The 20942-nt window shown below is 37.9% G+C and overlaps 1 protein-coding gene across 6 annotated transcripts in view; it reads left to right on the top strand.

Annotated features, from left to right (window-relative positions):
* Positions 1-16393, top strand: part of LOC138620528 (protocadherin-9) — a 198051-nt gene extending 181658 nt beyond the window's left edge. For 5 of the 6 annotated variants that reach the window (XM_069697808.1, XM_069697807.1, XM_069697806.1 and 2 more), the window contains one exon: positions 14264-16393. In XM_069697808.1, coding sequence (XP_069553909.1) covers positions 14264-14634 — 371 coding nt within the window. In that variant the 3' untranslated portion in view covers positions 14635-16393. The remainder of the gene's footprint in view (positions 1-14263) is intronic. The other variant, XM_069697810.1, reaches the window with a different exon arrangement.
* Positions 16394-20942: the final 4549 nt, after the last annotated feature.

Here is a 20942-nt window from a genome sequence, read left to right as displayed (position 1 = left end):
TACCAGTATAAAGTACCTTTTCTTTTGTAGTAGTTACTTCTCTCCTTACAAACTGCTTAACCAAATGGTTTAGTTGCCTCGACAACCACTGATGGACAGACAGTTTATAAATACAAAGTATATGAACATTTGGGAAAATCTACAAAATAAAGCCCAAGCAAGTACATTCAAAATCAATATTTTTTGTCAAAGGCAATTATAAATACTATTACATTTATTTCAAATGTACTTTTGAAATAAAGACTAGTTTAATTTAATCCAGTCTTTTCGAATGTATGACTGCTTATCTATGTGCAGCACTTTGGGCAACCTTTGTTGTGTGTTAAAATGTGCTATACAAATACATTTTGATTGATTTGACCATATATAGGTTATATTCAACAATGATTCCATAAATGGTATTATAATAATTGTATGCAAATGCATGCCTTTAATCTAGTACAGTCATCACCATGCTAAATTAAGATGTGGCATGTAATCCAGTTATACCATCACACTAAATATTGTCTATCAAACATTGACATGATGAGACGATGTGGTACACAAATTCATGTCTGTTAATTTAAAATCCAACTTTGGAACTAAACTAATCTTAAATTCTAAATGTTCCTTTGGATATTTTCATACAAGATGAAACTCAAGATGATGGTTATATTCAATAAGTACCATTAGTGTCAATCTATTGTCATCCCATGTGGTCAAATAATGCCTTTTCTCACAGGCCACTGGTGTCAGACACACACAAGGTGCCTTAGGTTTGTGCACAAAACCATGTGATTGGGTTTAAGAAGAGATAATGATTATGGTTAAAATAAGAAGATTTTGTGTAATGAATTTTACATATCAATTTTAAATTACTTCAATTCAATATATTAGGTAAGTAACATACTGTACTTGAATTACTTAAAAGAAATTCCATGTTCTCAAGAAGCGGAATTTGTCACTTTTTCTACTCCATCAAATGACCACCTCTTTCGACCCAGGTAGTCACTGTGCCATCTCTCTGACAACTGCTTTGACAAAATGTCTGTATTTTGATGCCCTGGGAAATGACAACTGGCTGGTAGTCTGCATTGTTACCAAGTGCTGAATAATTCCTCTGGTTAAGGTAATAAAATGTAATATATACTGATTATGGCACTTTAATAGCCAAAAACCAGTGACAATTTCTTATCGTCTTATTCTTTCCAGATTAAAATCGATACTTGCTACATCCCGCAAACAGCCACATCACAAATAAAAACATGAAGTCACAGTGTAATATGGCACACTGTGAAGGAATTGGACTAAACCCCTAAGCAACATTGATGCAGTCATTATTATGTCTCATTTAGATGGCTGGATTCCCTGCTGCCTTGCCGATGTTGGCAAAAGAGAATTGTGGTCATGATGTAGTTTTACAGTTTTTTTTTAAGGTCATCGTGATCATTATCTATATCTGTTGTAGTACTTACGTCATTATAACCACAGCAAGCTCTCACACTAATTAAAAGATTATGTTCTTGTGTCAAATTTGAAATCTATTTGTCATATTTAATGGTCAGCACAGAGACTGTTGGGAGACCGTTGTTGTGAAAGGTGTTTTATTTTCAGTCACATTAGTGCCATCGTCTGTCAGGGCAGCACTTTGGCCAGGCAGTTCAAATTTGTCGTAGATAGGTGTCGTCCCACGAGGACGAATAAGAGCCAGCTGCTGATTAAAATGTTCACTTGTCCAACATTTCACTGATATATAAGGGGCATCATTGAAAACTGAATTTTCCATTACATATTTGTCTCATTGTTACTTTCAGTGACAATAATGTAAGAAATGCGTAAATGTATTCAATCCACTGTTAAGATGAGCAGGCATACTCACTGACTGGATCAGAAATTAGATTACAAGGTCAGTGGCTGAGTCTAATGTAATGGAAGATTGGAGAGGGTAAAATCATGAAATCATTTTTACATGGCTATTGTTGTCATGGGGACGGAACACTTGCACTGAGCTGTGTCAAACAGCGTCTACAAATGTGTTTTGAAATCTGTCTTGCCATCTTTACTTACAAAATTAAAAAAAAATTAAAAAAAGTGAAATACTAAAAAAAATAAAATGGTAAAGTATCTGTATTTATTTATTCAAATAATTTCAGAACTACATCTTTGATACTATGTTGACATTGGATTTAATAAATAATGAGATATATCACTGACTGCACCATTGATCCATCTTAAGGAATATTAAGAAAGAATATCTGATTTAGGGTTCAGGGATATTATACTCTCACTTTGAAGCCTAAAAGCAGTCACCCGTTCACACACAGAATCTGTAACACTGCCGACTTCATTTAACTGTTTACGTAATAGAGATGAGAAATGTTCAACTGTTGAAAAATTAAAGTATAGTTATCTCGGCTACAGTGACCTATTATGTAGCCAGCACCATTGAGTGACTCATCTGTGTCATGTTTGGATGGTTAAATGGATATGCGTGGATGGCTGGCCTGGCTGGCTGGCTGGCTGGCTGGCTGGCTGGCTGGCTGGATGGATGGATGGATGGATGGCTGGATGGATGGCTGGATGGATGGATGGATGGTGATAACATGATGATGGCAGGACAGATAACTATCAAACAGAGTCAGAATGTCAGATGTCTGACTGCTATTAGAGATGGCAGGTGCTGTCAAAAGTCTTTCAGACATGTCCACTAAAATAATTCACTTCAACTTTTAGGCCTAAATTTGAAACAGACAAGTTTGTATTTTGATAGATAAATAAGTTTAGTTGTGTAGTAAGTCCCGAGAAGGCTGCGCCTGTGCCTTCTTTATTGGTATTGTAAACAACAATTCACCATGTGAAATGCACTGGGTAGAAGCCTTGGTGATTTGTATTCCTACATGTCTTCTTTACATGTCCTCCAGGACGGCGTTACCATCTGTAGAAAATTAGCAGCGTGTGCATTATTTTGTGTTCACAGTACCACTGTAATATTCATATGAGCACAAGGTAACGCAGCTACAGTAGAAGCTGGAGTACGTGTGAACTCATGCAGGGAATCCACACGGATACGCAGAGACATGTCCGGAAGACAACATCACAGCGAAAGACTACAAATGCTTTGGATTGCGCTCCATACAAATGTAGCGAGCGGCAGTCCATGGTGGCTTGTTTCGTTTCTGCTGCGCAGTTCAGACATCCTGCCTCACTTCCCCCCCCTATTTGGCTTCGACCGGAGCTGCCTGGTCACAAAGTATTGTGCAGTTTAATGGCTGTAGGCACATGTGTGGATTCAGAGGCAAAAAGCGAAGCTGTTTTGTATTTCACCATAGATAGAGTGGAAGGTGTTTTCCACAATGGAATTTAGTTTAGACCTCACCGCCCCTTTTTACTGATGCCTCCAGGCCAGACAGTGATTTTTTTTTCCACCACTTTCTGCACCTTTTCTCAGTGCACACCAACAGAAAGCACAGTGTTCTAGTTCCCCCTAACTGATAGAATATGTGCTCTGTTGCGTGCACTAAAGGACCAGAGCCCCATGACAACAGTCTAATCTGCCCTCCTTTGCCCCATCCCTCCACATTATCAGCACAGTACAGTTTGTTCTTAATATGGAAATCCAGCCACGTCTACAACTGAGGCTTCGCCATATTTTCACTGTGCCTACTTGACTATGTGTAAGTTGCTTGTTTCTCTGCAGGAAAATATATATTTTTTTAATCTATTAGAAGCACACCAGGAGCCGATACCTGGGACTGGAATTGGGCTTGATTCCAACATTATTGATAGATTAGTATGGGTCTTAGTAAAGTCTGATTTACTTTATTTTTTCGATGTTCTCCAGCCATCTAAAATCTCCCACCGAAGCAAAATCAAAACACTGGACCATTTCTTTAAGCACTGTAAAATGTCAGTGCGTGTCAATGCTCTATTTCATTAACCTTTGTTAGCGTTTCTTTGGTGCTCCTTTTGAACTTAATTTGAATATTAGTATTTACTTTATTCATGTCTTCTCAGATCTTTCCATCTATGTCAGATCTAGACTACATAATGAAAAACAATTTAGAACAGTGGTTCTCAACAAGTGGGTTGTGATCCAAAAGTGGGTCGTAAGGCCATCATGACTTGGCCTCACGGCTGTGGATGTGTGCGCTAAAAATATTAAGGGGGGAAAAAAGGTCAAACTTTTATTTTGAAGGATACAGAACCTTTGCTGCTGTGCTTTTATTTTGAGGGGCACACATTTCCCGTGACGCGGCAAAGTAGCTGTTCGACGCCACCATTGTCATGACTGTAACAACCAAAACTAGCGTCGTTGTCACATCAGTAGTTCTCTCGTCCAAACGTTTGTAAACAAATGTATTATGTAGAAAAATATGTACACACATATTGTTAAAAAAAAAAAATCATTGTAGGTACGTCTGTGCAAATATGAAATATGACAGTGCAAAACATTATCGGTACTTTTGGATCTACAAGTTCCTTTGTCTTTCAACCAGTGAGGTAAAAGTTTTACTTTGTCCGACTGTCAACACATTGTGCAGTGTTCTCCTCCACTCCTCACTGCTGCAGTGTGAAAAGTCAGGAGTCACCAAAGAACGTCTGGAGGTGGCTTGACCCAGAACTGCACCTAAAATTTATGGTGTACAGTAGATGAGCAGGAAAGGTCAGAGTCTTTTGGAGTGCTCCTGCGCTCTTACTCTTACAACCCGGCACATCCCAGGCACAAAAGGCCAGATGATATTTACTTGCATCTTTTTTTCTTTTTTTTTTTTACAGTAGAAATACTGACAGGAACTGTGGGGGCAGAAAGAGGGAAATGACATGAACCGCAGCAAAGGTGATGCACCTTTAACGTTGGACTGTTGAAGCCCCTATTTAATAGCAACTTTTCCATATTCATTACACAGGTGTATTATCTAATATGAAGAGGTTTTATGAGGAGGAAACAGCCTTGTTTTCATGGACGTAGTCCAACAAAACTGAATGATAATCACTGATCCAAATGGAGAAAATATCCAGTTGGCTTTTTATGCTAGAAAGTAATATATTGACTCCTTAAAAAAAAAAAAAAAAAAAAAACTTAATTTTTAATGTTACTTTGCTAAAATTCAACAACTTTGATAGAATATTCCACTTATAGTAGATGGGTAGTTTGCCCCTAGAGTGGTACAGTGAAGTTTTGAGGGAAATACTGAGTGAAGAGAACATTGGGGAAAAAGCAGTGGATGTTTTTAAGTGAAAATACTCATCAAAATTGATCTTCACTGGGGCATAGTGGCAACAAATTTGAATCTTTAAATTAAACTTTAGACTTTAATAGATGGGAATGAAAGAATGATTTGATATGTTTTGATGAAAGACTAAGAAATGTGAATGTCAGTTTGTAGTGCGAGCTGTCAGACCACCTCCAGTTTTAAAGTGCTTTAGTCTATTTAGCAACAGGCTACAATTAATGCACTAGAATGCTTCTCAAACCACAGATAATGATGATAATCTTGCAACACATTAGTACAGGGCAAATATTAGTAAAATAAACAAAACTAGTATGCAAATTGCCCAGTGTATAAAAAAAAAACTTAACAGTTTGATAATTGAAAAGGATTGAAAATGCTCATCACATTTCTTGAGCTTCATTTCCAAGAAACACACAAACAATAATAAAACACTTTCTTCCTCACACCATACTGTACTTTTAATAGAGTATCTTTAGTTGAATATTTGAATTACAAATTGATCTGAGAATAGTTTTAAGCGAGGTCTAAGCCAATAATGTGTATCAGTGATCATGAAAATTATGTAAATTACTGACAATTTCTGACAGGCTTTGTGTTTTTTTTTTGTTTTCATACTGTTCCTCACCTTCACTTTCCGTCTCCTTACCTTCCATCTCCCCCGCTCCTTCTTTTCTTTCCCTCTGACCACCCTTCACTTCCATTCTCAGGCTTTGTCTTCTTTTTTTTTCTGTTTTGACTCGCTCCTGCCCTTCATCTCCTCTCATGAGAAGCTGCTGCCTGGTCTCAAAGGGAGCACTAGAAAGGATCCATCAACCAGACTGGTATTCTCAGGAGAATGCATTCAGCGTGTTGCTCTGTTCTGCTCTGCTCACTATTATATCTATCCCACCCCTGATAGCCTTTACTGTAAATCACAGGGCCTGTTTTCAAATGTTCTGCAAAGCTGTATGCAGCTGTAATTCTATGCCTTGTTGGACACCAACCACCATACAACTCACACATTTCCCCAAGCAATTTACAATATATATGCTCTTAGTATGCAGCAGATATTTATACGGGTTATGTTTATTTGACTGTATACCATTATATGCCTTGGTCTATACAGAGATGGACTGACAGAATATTTCTGTATAGTATTTTTGTAGTGGAGGATGAACGGGTCACAAAAAAAAAAGCCTACAGCAGATTTAAAGGATTCAGAATTAAACAGTCAGACGTATCTTGAGGGTTTCTGAACGGCAGCTGGAAACAGCGGTACGCCTCCACGCTGGACCAAAACAAAGCCTCATTCATCCCCAAATAACAACATCTGGGCATGCTTAACAGCATGGATAAATAAACAAGCCCTATGGACACTAAATCCCCCGCACTCAATCACTCTCACTCCCTCTCCACCCGTTTCCCCTTGCCATTCTGAAGGCTGAATGCTGTTGGTGTGAGACTAGCACATCAGCACTGATAGTGTGCATCCAATTAATTAGCCAAACGTTATCTCATTAGTAATAGCCTGAAGACAAAAACAAGAATACTCCCCAATACTTGCAAACCACCACTTGTCAAAAATGAGGATGATTCTCTCCTCCTCTGTAACCTCTGTGATCTGTTGATGCCGAGTAGGAGGACGGAAACAGAAGCATGTAAATGCTGTTTGGTCAAAGTGTCCATCGTTAAACAGCTATTCCTTGTGGCTCACTTATATTCCACAGCTTCTTGCAGAATTAAACAGACTAGCCTCCAGCACATCCTAATGACACCGCATCAGGAGGCAATCTAATGGTTTCTTTGTCTTTAAGGTATCTGTCTTTGTGGACATCTGGAACATTTGCACAGTGCTGTAAGCAAAAGTCAGCACCATCTGACACAGTTCTGAATCCCTTGCATTCCTGAACACCTGTGCCTCAATGTTATTTAAAGCACTCAGGGGCTCTGCACCAAACACCAGCCACTGGCTATTTGCTTTTGTGTGTGTGTGTGTGTGTGTGTGTGTGTGTGTGTGTGTGTGTGTGTATGTGTGTGTGTGTGTGTGTGGCGTGTGTGTTTGTGTGTGCAGGGAGGAAGTTGACTTCGCCAACATAGTAACCATTAGCAACGAGCTATGCACAGACGAAGAAGCACAAAATAATGTGGAAGCCATTTAGTGTAGTAGAACATGTTCTTAGAAGTAATTATTTTTGTATTTTTATTTTTTTTATCCATGAGGAAGAGCTGTTCCTTTGCAGTAATTACCTAAATATGCATGCTGATGCTGTTCCACTGAAGATATTGATTCTTAATGATGATTGAAGGAAGACATAAATAAAATAAGGTTCCACAAGGGCATCAAATACTGCCGTTTTGTCACAGCCCACTAGCATCTCCAGGTGCCTTAGATTCAGGTAGCAAAAACCATGGAGGTGTGTTCAGGAAAAGATCGGTTTCAATGCGACCTGATTGCAAAGGTTAGGTTTAAGCACCAACACTAATTGGCTGATGTTGGGAGAAAAATCATGGTTTGGGTTAAAGTAAGTCATTTTACATAAGTAACATTATGTATGTATACATGGCAAGGACAATACGCTCATCTCCCGATTTGATACTATCACAATACTCAGCTGACAATTTGATTGCTATTTTTAAGTACTGCCACTTTAACTAGTATTTCTATTAGGTATTACAATTTATTACACTTTTTTTTTTTTTTTTTTTTAACACTAAAACATGGGAAAAAAATTTAGTCTTGAAGAGTTTATCTTGGGTCATACCTCCAAAAACAATGCATATCACGTCAGTCAGTCGTTTGTGAGTTTTATTTCTGTGGCATCATTGACATAAACCTGTTGGCTCCGTCTTAAAGCCATGCCAACAAAAAAATCTGTCATTAGGAATGCCCCTTATTAGGTCAGTATAGGCTGTAGGCCAACGTAGTTACATTAATGAAATCTATAATACCATCCAATAAAGTACCGTTATAATAAAGTTAAGTCGAATACTGTTGTAATGAATCAAAGCAAAACCACCAAACCAAAAAGGTCAGTAAACTGTGTTCACAGATATATACAATATCTTAAGGCTGAAGTACAATAAAACCACTGGCCTGCCACAACTTCAGGTGTATTTGGCCTAAAATCACTCCACAAGTCACAAAACAATGTATATTTATATTTCACTGGGCCAGACGGGATGTATTTCAGGTTTACAAGTTTTGTTTGTGGAGCAAGAGCACAATGGAGTACGCGCCCAACGGGCTCTTATCTACAGTCGTAGGGTCATGGTGTGTTGGTGCTTATCATCTGTCCACAGCTCTTCAAGGTTTCAGCGGGAATAGGCTGGAGAAAGCCCAGAGGATGTCAAGTGACATCCACTTGACATCCAAATCGCACGGGTTTCAGCATAGACAGATTCTTGATTACGCTCTTTGCATGTGGAGCTTTGCTACCGTGCACAGAACTGCGAATGATGACAGTGTATAATCAATATATGAAACTAAGCATCAAAGACAATAAGCTTAATCACCAGCCTATTGACGATGGTGATACATGACAGAAGATGGCCTTCTGATTACGACGTGGGAAGTCAAAACGAAACGAGGCAAACAAGCTTATTCTTGGGCACAAGATAATCAGAAGAAGGTAGTTTATAATTAGTCGTGGTGGTCAGTGTCTATCAATTTCATCGGAATGTCATATTAACAGGAAAGATGAGCACGAAGAACAATGCTGAGGGAAAAAACCTATCAAATTAAGGATGTATCTGTGTGTATTGATATGGATATGAATACACCGGACAAGAACAGGTCAATCCACAAGAGGATTAAGCAATTGACAAACTGCAAAAAAGTAAATGAAAAGAACACAATGGCTAATAAGGAGTTTAGGTAGATTGTAAACTGTGCTATAAAAATAGAAATCTGTACTCATTCTGATACAATGTCAGAAAGTCTGTTCCAGAGGGATGAGGCCTAATCGGAGAAGATTCTTCCACTTATAGTGTCCTTTCAATTAAAGGAACTAACACATTTCTGCACACTTCAGACAAAAGACTCCAACTGAATCTCTCCAGCGTGTTTTATAGGGAGCCAGATAAAAAAAAAAAAATAAAAAAAGAGATCAAGTAATGTGTGGTGTTTTGGTTTTGTTTGAAATTTTTGGTCTGCTGAGTCTGAGTTTTGATTACGCCGGATATTTTTAAGCGTGGAGTTGGGCTTCGGGAGAAGGATGTACCACGGTACTTTGTTATGAAGGGAACAAAAGAATTGCTTTTTTTTTTTTTCTCTCTCTCTCTCTCAGCTGTTAAAGGACAGCAAATATCCTGAAGGTGCTCAAGTTTAAATATGTTGTTTTATTGTTAACAGTGCAGCTATGAAAAATTTTAAAGAAAACAAATGCTGACCTGAATTTAAAAAAATGTTTGTATTACATTTTTTTTTAATATCTCTTAAACATTTTATGTCATAACTATAGTTTGCAAGGTTTGGCCAAGTTTACATTTGCACTAATACCACTTGGGAGGATGTAGGGTGGACATTTCCATCATTTAGCTTTCGTATTTAGCTTTTTACTGTATTTTATTTAGGGATGAATCATGATTTTTACATACTCATTAAATAAAAAAATTTTTAAAAAAAATCCAACAGTCATATATTTATTGTTTCTACTGGTGCCCAGTACCACCAAAAGAGCAGTAATGCACCTAAAAGCTGTTTGCAAACTGCCCCTCAACAACATAAGGGGAAGATCACGTAGTACTCACGTAGTAGGCTCGAGTCAAATAAGAGTTGCGTAGTTCCCAGCTATATTGAATAGTGTGTTTGCTTGAAATGACGATCCCTAATTTAATCTCCTGTGCTCTTTTGCTATCCCTGCTTGGGAATTACTGGCCAATATTATAGCAGTGCTGTACATATAGATTTTGTAACCTATCAGCTCTGTACCTCAAGTGGTCTTTCAATCAGGTTTTGTCGCTGCATTTTCTCAAACAGCGGGTATGCAGAGATTAGCAGGGAAAATGGCTGATTCAAATTATCCTCTACTGCCCACCGGGGCCACTGATTGTACCAATCTACATGCAAATGGTCATGTTTATTACACCAGGGGAATAGCAAAGCACAAAGTGTCCTTGATTAATGACTGGCTCTGATTTAGTATACAAAAGGAAAAGAAATACAGACATTACAGTCATCTAATTCTGCTCTAATCCAAACACAAACTGCTAATGCTACACAGCTATATAGTTTACTCAGTTTTACAAATCTGTGCTCTTTTATTATTTTTGTATTATTATTTTCGAGCATCCTGTGATTAAATAGCTGGAAGAAATGCCTTCAATGACAACACTATTATCATGCCTTCATTATACTAATTTGTCTAACATAAAAAAAATAAAAAATGAAAATGTCACGGCAGGTCTGTAACTAGTTCTGCTCTACACTGTATAAAGTACATGTGCGTCGTTCTTTTCCTTTCCACCATCTCTCTCTGTTAACAGCTCCCCGGATATCTACTCACTCGTCTAAAATCTCATTTGAGGAATTCATCTTGCCGTCTCCCGGGTACTATGTATTATCGCTCTCTGTGGTTCCTCATGCAACTATGATAATATGTGTCTTGGTTAGACTCCTCACATGCCAATTATGGGCGCCTGTTATTGTGATGGACTCTACATTCATGCAGAAGAGTGACTGACTCCCTCTTCAGAATTTCACATCATATATCAGAATGTGCTTTCAAATCCAAAACCCAGTTTTCAGACAGGAAAGCTTAGTGGAGTACAAGAACATGTTCATGTATAAATGTATAATATAAAATAAAATATAATTGTTTGTTTCCTCCTCCTAAAGACAGTTTTATTTTTGCTAATGCAAAAAGGCTTATGATCCAAGTGTTGACACCAAGAAACAATCTAAATATGTAAATATGAATTGCTATGTTGTGTTGCATAAGTAGTAGACTACAATTTCTTAAAAATGTCATACATATCAAACTGCATTAATTTTAGGCTGTCCAGGTTGTATATGGAGGGGGGTGCCCACAATGAAAGAAACAATTGTACAACATAATGTAATTTAATCTATTAGACCTGTAATTAATTGCCAAAATTTAAGCCTTGTATTGTTTGTGTCATCATCAGAGATCCATTTACTGTACTCAATTCAATACTTTGAGACGGTTTATAGTTTTGTATTACAAAAGAGTCAACAAATCACTACATTTCTTTACCAAACAAAACTTTGTTACAAAACTTTGTAACTTTGTTACAAAAAAAAGAATGCTGGTCATAAACTTCAAAAATCACATTGAAATCAGTTTGGTTTTGAATTAATTCTTCACCAGCAGTCTAATCAAATGCATTATTGCAGTAAACCATTTGCAGTTTTGTAAGTATTCAATTATCATATTGGTCCCAAATTCAGTGATCGTAGACATGCTATAAAAATGTCTGACTGCGACAGTTCCAGCGTTTTCCAATATTAACTTTTACAGTAAATAATATACTTATATACTAAAAAATGTTGATGTCTTCATTTGAATATCATTTCAAATTGAAATTTGTAGAATTACTTACAAATACAATCACTTTAATACGTAGCAACTTAACTACAGTATTAAGTTTATTAGAGAGAATGAATTTAAACCAGCAGATGATTTCTCCAGCACTTTCTGTTCCTGTAATAAGTTACCTTTTTGTAAAAAAAAAAAGACTCAAATCGAAATGAATGAGGAGAAAAACAGGTCCATGCAGCAGTCAAAGAGAAACCCTTTGAAATATTACAGATCCTACCCACCAGCCAATTAGCTGCTTGTGAAGCAAAGGAACAAATTAGGACAAATAGTTATCATTTTCTCTTTGGGACAAAAAAAAAAAACAGCTGAATTCATTACCTATTGAAGCTTGATATACAAACACAAACAGAACTTCTTAAAAATAAAACAGACTCAAAGGAGAAAAATTCTTCAAATGTTAGAATTACATTACATTTCATGCATTATGCATATTTTTCTATCAAATGAGCTTTAAATAAATACCACCTGAAACACGTTTTAATGTCTGAATGGTGATGCATGTTCATCAGAGTAGTATCCAGATGGTAGCAGTGAGTTGGAGAGGAAGGATGATTTGTGGTGGTGCAAATTGACCTTCAACATTGAACACTCCGCTTTTTGGTTTTGGTGAAGGGAGTTCAGCTTCTTTCCAGTGTAGAACCGTTTTTTATTGAAGACAGTAGCATGATTTAAACCGAGGAAATAATGAGCTTGTACCGTGGCCCATTTGTTCTGAAGCAGCTTCACTACTGATATTAGGTTGGTCAAAAACATTGATTTGCAAACAGTGTCTGAAAACATATTGATATCAACGCGGTTTTCATTCTAACAATAACCACTTGCAGAAAATGTGTGTCAAACAATGATCATTTATTTAAATGTATGAACAGAAGAATTGGGATGCTTAATTACTGGACGAATATTGGGCATGATCACGACAGTGTTGTGCCATCTCTTACTTGAGAATTGTGTATTTAAAGAACATTTTTAGGCAGTGTAAATGTATCTGTGGACTCAACAGTGCACAAAGAGAACGCAATCCTACCCACTCATCCTATTCAAGATCTATAGCCCCCATTCTTCCAACTCCCAAATGTTCAGCTCATTCATGTTTCAGACACATTGCCAGTTGGTCTCCAGCAGTGTTTCTGAAACTCTCACAACTTGGACCTCATGTGTACTAGAGAGCTATAGTGAGCGCGGGGAAGCAGATGCTACCTTTTCAAAAAGTTGATTTACATTTTTTGGTTGGCTCTTGATTGAGATAAAGTAGATGAAGGGGCATGAAAAGTCCCTGAACCTAGAAACAGCGTTGTTAGCTTAGTTTTAAATTGACTGAAGCTACTTTCATTTTATCGTTGTGTCCAAGAAATTACATTTATTGTCTACTAATTTTTCCTTTCAAAGTTTTGCTAGAAACATTATTCATTTCTATGTTTACTGGTAACATTTTTGTAGTCAATTCAGTGCTATATTTTTGTACCACAGAATAGCTTTTGAAGGATGGTGGGCGTACACCATCCAATCTGACCACTATTTTGACACCAGACAAATGGTTTGAACAGTGAATCCTCCATGTGGTTACTTTTAAGCAGCCATGGTACTTTAAGTAAAGTTAGGGAAAGTTTGAAGCTTTGGTTGCATAACACATCCTGTGTTGTGCTTCAAGTCTACCATACGTTTTTCACCATCTAAGCAAAAACTATGATCTTTGCATTGAGTGCCAAAACATAGAATAGAATAGAATAGAATAGAATAGAATAGAATAGAATAGAATAGAATAGAATAGAATAGAATAGAATAGAATAGAATGCAATGAAACTAGTGATGTCTGAAGTACAGAATGTAGTGGTGGATGCCATTTGAGTAATTCATACTATATCTGCAATGACGGAGTTTTGATTGTATCATTGTAGGAGTATGTTCGTCCCTCCGTCCTATTTCCATCACCGGGGCATCTCAGGAACGCCTTCACGGGAGATGTGATCACATTTGGCATAAACATTCACTTGGGCTCAAGTATAGCCAAAGTGACCTCAAAAAACATGTGTATGATAATTCAACGCTATTATTCAACACCATAAATGTTGACTGTGACCATATTTCACATTTGGGTGGATAATGAATTAGTGACAATAATCTTGGGTGTCCACCTTGAAACTGTGGTGATTGTATAGATATTCTGTGCTGTCAGCTCAATCAGAATTGACTTTATTGGCCAAACATATGAAGTACAAGGACTCCTTCAAAGTCTTCAATACATACTGTATAATTTTATGAGTCTGCACAGACATGGTTGTAAAGTGTAACTTGACTGGTTGGCAGGGAAGTACCACCAAAGGGGGTAATTGACAGTGGTATGGCAGTCTGTAAGAACAAATTCATGTTGATTTTACAACAACAACCTGAGGGTTTCAGTTCAATACGAGGTTGTTGTTTTTTAAATGACTGCAACAATTAGGTAACAATAGGTATTACTGTTGATCTCAACATATTTTGACATGTTGTTTTCTTTTCTCGTTCTGTTTTTAGATGGCCCACTGGGACCTCGTGGTCTAGTGGAGGCTACAGAGATGTGTACACAGGAGTGCCTTGTCCTGGGACATTCAGACAACTGTTGGATGCCCCCAACGTTGGGAACATACCAGCAGCCCAAGTCACCGGTGTCCAGCTTTGGGTCTCAGAGGGAGTGGGGTCCCAAGGACAAACTCCTCAATGGACATACTCTGACCAGAACCTGGAAAAACGAGAGCGGGCGGTCAGAGCACTTTGTTGACAGGAAGCAGTTTGGGAGCGGAGAGGGACACTTCAACAGCAGTGGCATGGCTGATATTCCATTGGTGAGTCTGAAGTCTTGCCAGCCAGCCTCTTGCCCAGACAGCCCAAAGGACCAGCAGCTATAAGAGGGACTTTGCTTCTGTACTGTGACATGTCCGTACATCTGGACATAGTGGACAGGCGGAGTGTGTCACCTGAGCTCCTCTCCCGTTTTCTTGTTTTCTTTCTTGTTTCATCTCTTCCCACTTGAGTTGATGCTTTTGCAGTGTGATCGCCACATGTACAATGTAGGCCACAAAATAGTGCTTTTGCTGTGTTCTCTACAATTGAACTTTACTATGGCTGTAGGGGAATTTGTTTTATTTTTTGGTGATTCTCGATGGATTCCTTCAACGTTCAGTAACATTTTCTGTTCACTTCATGTGTGAACTGGACAAGTGGAGGAAGGACATGCATAAAATGGAGAATATGAAAACAAATTTCAAGAAAAAAAGAAGAAAAAAAAAACCTACCATGGCTGACCAATATATACAAATATTTGTGGTGTGGTTGTTATTGAGTTGTTCAGGACTATATTAATCGACACAATCAAAGAAAATGGAATTACATTTCAGAAAGTGTTGTTCTGATAACACTGTTTGTGGACACTTGTTTATTCTGTCATTGTCTGTGTGTTTGTAAATAAGACTTATTAACCACTTTCATGTATCTGTAATATCCACAGTAAATAGAACAGTTATTGGCTGTTGTCATCATAATGGCTTGTCATCAGGATTTGGGATGTCAACTGGACAAAGATCTAGATTATGGCATAATGTACAACAAGCAAACATTTACCTTGATTCTTTGAAAACCCTACGGTTGATTTTGAAGCAAATGTCCATCCAATATTATAGTCAGTGTTGTCCATATTTCATAATATTTTTTCTCAAAGTACTGCAAAACCACAGGCAAACCTTTTTTTTTTTAAATTTAAAAAAAAACATTTTGTATGAAGGATGTCAGTGCTCAATATGTGCATTATAAAAATGAAAAGCTCTGAAAGCTCTCCTCTATAAACTGATTTTGGAAGTGTTCAGTACAATTAAATAGCAATATATTTGTAAATGGCTAAATGTTTTATCTAACGTTGATCTTATTATTACTGTAAAGATTTTATTCAAATTGTGATTTAACTGAGTGCAATCCCTCAGTAGTACCTGCAATTTGTTGACATGTATATACAGTATGTATATTATATATATTGTTTCCACACAGACTATTATTTTCCATACATAAGAAAACACAGGTTAAGACAACACTTTAATCACTGTGCCTTCATGATGTTTCTTCAAACACTGAATTGTAATTATTTAAATGACGAAAACATGTTGGCTACAAAGAATATCTTGTCCGATAATTAAATGCCTTATGCATTGAAGGTTTGCCAAATTTAAAGACATGATCACGCCGATGTTAAAGTACAAAATCAAGTCGTTGATGTTGAGGAAAAACACAAAGGCATGTGCAGACAATGGGTCACCCATGAAAGATCATCTGTCATTCCACTGTCTGAAAAGGTTTGTTTTATTCCACAGCATGGAAGGCAAATTACACAATGGAATAGCATGCTAAACGATATAGCTTTTAAAATTAACTTGATCATTTTTGTGTCATTTTCTTTTTGTTGGAATAGAGTTGATTTGTGCATTAAGGAGACATTTGGTTTGGAAAGCACTTTCATATTTATGTCACAATATAAAGAAGTTAAGTGGGATGGAGTGATTTGCTTATCGCAGTTTGTTTGTCAGTTGTGAGGGTGTTTGACAACACAGATACTGAAACAGTTAATCCTTGTTACTACTCTACAGGTATACAGCTACTGCAATAAATGTTTTAATTATGTGTATGCTTAATTTTTGTACAGGAGGATTGCCTCCGGAGATCTGTGTATGTTTTGTGTAGATGTAAGTCCACATGAGCAAATCATTTTGTAGAAAATCATGAATTAAGGAAGTAATTTATGTGGAGAATAGTTCAGTCATGAGGTACAATTGAGGTTGTTTTTTTTTAAATGTTCTCAGTAATTTTCGTTCTGCTAAAACAGCCAGATCATTCCCATTATTTGATAGCATTAACATAATTTACCTTGGAAATAAACACGACAATTATATGTGAACGAAAAAGACAGTGTTAAAACATGCTCTATGAGAGTGTGTCCTTTTGGGTAATAATTCCTCTGGCCTTTGCTCCGTTTTGCATCTTGTGTCCTCACGGAAAGCATAACGCTCCCTAAAAAAACATAACTCTCAGGTTCCCTGTGGCACATAAGCCCTCCACTACAGTAACAAATCCTGAGAGAGGCAGTTTTAGGGTGGAAAATTTCAGAGACGTGGCCAAGGAAATGACGAGAGTTGGACAATCCAAAGAAAACCCAATTTATAGGTCAATTTTCTTTCAGAAGTTATTGTACGGGGTTTGAGCTTTAGTTTGATGAATTAGTTCTATGTTGTCTAATGAGTGGAAAAAATGTGAACAAACAAATTGAAGGGAACTTGGAAAAACAAGTTCAGTCAACCCATGATGTTAACTTCAATTAACAACTAGTTTAGTTACCGTGACAAACATTACAGACAGGTTTGTCTGAAGGTGTGGAGCCCAGATATCAGGACCTCGAAGGTGAGCTGCAGCTCCTCTGGTTGGGGCACTGCAGGTATATTGATTGAGGAGAGGCTGCGGTACCCAGCGGGAAGAATTTCAAAATAACTCTCATTGTAGATAAGAAGAACAAAGGGTAGTCAGACTTACTTTCTCTTCCTTAAAGCCCCCAACTGTGCCTGAAATCACTCATCATGAGCCTATTCACTACATCCTACGTAATAGGTTTCCAGGATTTTTTTCTGTGCGGAGTTTGCATGTTCTCCCTGTGCTTGCGTGGGTTCTCTCCGGGTTCTCCGGCTTCCTCCCATCATTCAAAAACATGCACCTCAGGTCAGGTTACCTGGCGCCGCGCTAGTGGCAGCCTGCTGCAGCAGCTCCCCCCTGAGAGCCCCCCCTGCTGTAGTGAAGAAATTTCCCCTCGGGGATTAATAAAGTATATAAAATCAACAACAACAACAAAAAAAATCACACAAAAAAATTGATAGTGAGCAGTAAATGAAGAATTCAAACACTTTTGAATCATGATTTTTTTTTTTTTTTGATGAGATGAAGAGAAATCAAATTTAGGTATGGGTCATTTATAGTCTGACACCTCAACACCCAGTTAATCTGTTTTCTCCACAATTGCATGGTGGTGGTTTGATGAAAATTGTTTGATAGTGACCCACCGACAACCAACTGGAATCACATAAATCAAATGTTGCCACATCCTGATTGATGTGTTCATTCAGAAATCCTTTCAGTCATATTGGGAAGTCAATTCAGAAATAAGGTTCACAAAACCTCTATCTTAATTCTAATTTATGGCTGTTTTTGTATTTGTTCTGGTACTTCAATGCCTGGTGAGGCCATCCCTATACGAACCAAAGTGCACTTCCCACAGCAAAGTGAATATATCATCACATGATTTTATCTGAAAAGTTCTCCAAAGTTATCTGCATCATTTTGCACAAATGTTTGGATAACACTGCAGTGTTGTTCTCATCAAGTCAGAGACAATCAGGCACACATTTGCATGCTACCGCTTGCCAATAATGAAGGGCCAGACACCCAGTATAACTGGTGAAGTAATTATATTTTCTTTATTCTTTTAGGTTTCTCTTTCTCACTGTAACCTCATTTGATATATTTATTAGCTGTCGCCCAATGGACCTGCTTAAATTCTTACTTGCCGTACTCGCTATCGACTTGTGCAAGAATAGTTTCCAAGAAGCTTCAAAGCTAATTGCCTTGGAAGTGTGAGGGGAAGTAAATTAGTGTCACGCCACAACCAAGAAAAAAGGTTCCCAATCGCATTGGCTTTTCATACGGCTTTGAGAATATTTTTCAGACAGGGAGGCCCCTGTGCACAAACGGAACAGAGTGAATGTTCAGCGGGGAATCATTCACAGAGACGGCATGCACATCAGACCGAAGGAGAGAACTCTCCAAAGAAGATACGGTAGACAGAAACAGCACCATCTACATATTTTGAAGGCCACATTTGAAGATAATAAGAGCACAAATTAGTGGTAGTCTGCTCCAGCACTTCAGTTTCAATTAATCTAATGAATGTGGGAAAATTCAGTCTGGATCTCAACCAGTCGAGAAGACCTTGTGGCCCTGTGCCTAAACATTTTGAGTCAGGAGAGATTCATATTTGGCTCACTGGAAGAGGAACTCAATGGGAGGCCAAGATCTAAAACCGGTTCCAGCGGAGCTTTAAAAGGACCAAGACTCTCTGAAGATCACAGTTAAATAAAGGTAAGAGTTGAGCAGCCCTGAAGCTGTGTAACCCAAGCTGTCTTCTTTGACCAAATAGTTCTCCACTTCACTCACGCAGTAGGTGTCTGCGCTCCGGTACTGTACTGTGCATGACCTTCAGTTAGGAGGGTGTTTTGAAGTCACCCGCAATGATTTCAAGGGACTTAAGCACAGCTTATTGTGCAGCATATAATCTAAATATAAGTTAAAGAACAGCTTTAACTATTTAAGTCGGTTAAATTTCAAGCCAAACCCCAAAATTTGTCCGATACTAATAACACCGTCATTTTACGTGTAGCGTCTTAGACAGCCATGTTTAGTACTAACCTGGCTCCCCCCACCTGCTGCTCACAGATTCAGTTTTTTTCTGCGCTTATAGTTTTGGGTGAAATTGTGTCATAATTATTATATGAATTTTGGAGTTTCATGGCGAGTGAACATTTGTGCAAGGTTTGAAGGAATTGCCTCAAAATGTTCTCGAGATACGGCGTTCACAACAACAGGGCCGAAGGACGGACAACCTGCAAACATAACGCCTCCAGCTGTGGCTATCGCCAATGCGGAGGCATGAAAACATAAAGGCTGTAAAATGCAGATATCTGTAAGGAACTTGGCATTTTTAGCTGTTTCATAATGTCCAAAAAAAGCACACAAATGGTTTGCTGTGGCCTTTAACATGAGCCGAATGTACAGTAGCGTGGAGAGCAGTTCATAAATGGAAAAAAGAAAGCTGGAGTAATATTCTTTATATGTGGGCATGTTTTCTTGTAAAGACCTGACAGCACAACCTTTAGAGATGTCTGATTGCCTCCCAAAAGCTGAGGCCGCTGCATCTTGTCCAAAACTCGAACCTTAACCGATCATTTAAATAAACAGCAGCCCAATATATTAATTTTATATACAGAGAAAAAGAGGTGGCTGACCAAATGAAACATGAAGGTCAGTGGAGAAGATGATGAGAGAACATGAACTGTCATGCAATAGCCACCGCAATAACTATGACAGATTAAGAGTCTGTCAGGAGAAATTGTACCTTGGCCAGCTCCTCTTACTCTGACCTTATACAGCAAATCTGAATCATTTGAGTTATTACTTTCCCAGAGGTCACTGGTGAAATACTGGAGGTCAAAGCTGAATACTGAGGGCTTCTTAAGAAAAAAGCTTTGACGCCCACTGCTTGTGTCAGAAAAGAACGTAAGCAAGAATACTAAGGCCAGTAGCAGCTCTGTGAGGCCGAGCTGGAACGCACTGATGGTCAAAACGAAGCTTTCTGAAAACGCTTTACTGTTTCAAAGCATTTTGTGCACAGAGATATGATGATTAGAAAAATAATTCAGAGACCAACTGAATAGGATTCCTATTTCGTTGTTTTGCACTTGTCATAATTTATACGTTCCTGGAATGTGTGTTCATTTGCAGGCTTTAATTATGTCGTGTTGTGTGTTCTTTAATGTAATTTTGGTCTGACTGACCAAGAGAGAGAGAGAGAGAAGGGCTGGAAGCAGAAAACCAGCCAGGTGGATGCGAGACATGCAGAATTGGACCTCCCATTTTTACTTTGCCCTTTTTCCATTTGAATTACATTTATCTCAGGACCAATGCCCCTTACTTTCAGTTCATTATTAAGTACTTTCACTATTGAACCTGATATATTTACCTATCCTATGACACTAATAACCTTCTAAATGTATAATTGACGGACAGATGGGGACCTGTGCTACCTCAGCGATGTCAGACTCCCAAAACTAAGGTGGGGCAAGTGGTTATGTATATAGCCTTGTTTTAAACTTTTTAACGAAATATTGTTTTTTTTATTAATTATTTCTCATCATCAGACATCAGCACATGTACCTGAAATAGATTTTTGTTTTTAAAAATATGTGATTACATCATCAGTTTACTTATGGGTGGTAAGGCTTCGGCATCTTTTTTTTTTTTTTTTTTTACAGTCGAGAAGCTAAATGAACCCTGCCCTATCATTTCAGGGCACAGACAAAATTATTCCTGCTCTTGCGTCGTCACGCCTGGACTGCTGCAATGTTTTGTTTAC

Source organism: Brachyistius frenatus, unplaced genomic scaffold (genome assembly GCF_029030835.1).
Source record: "Brachyistius frenatus isolate BFR_SWC_R1_liver_20210118 unplaced genomic scaffold, ASM2903083v1 Contig_24, whole genome shotgun sequence".
Lineage (NCBI taxonomy): Eukaryota > Metazoa > Chordata > Actinopteri > Embiotocidae > Brachyistius > Brachyistius frenatus.
This window is presented reverse-complemented; position numbering and strand designations above follow the sequence as displayed.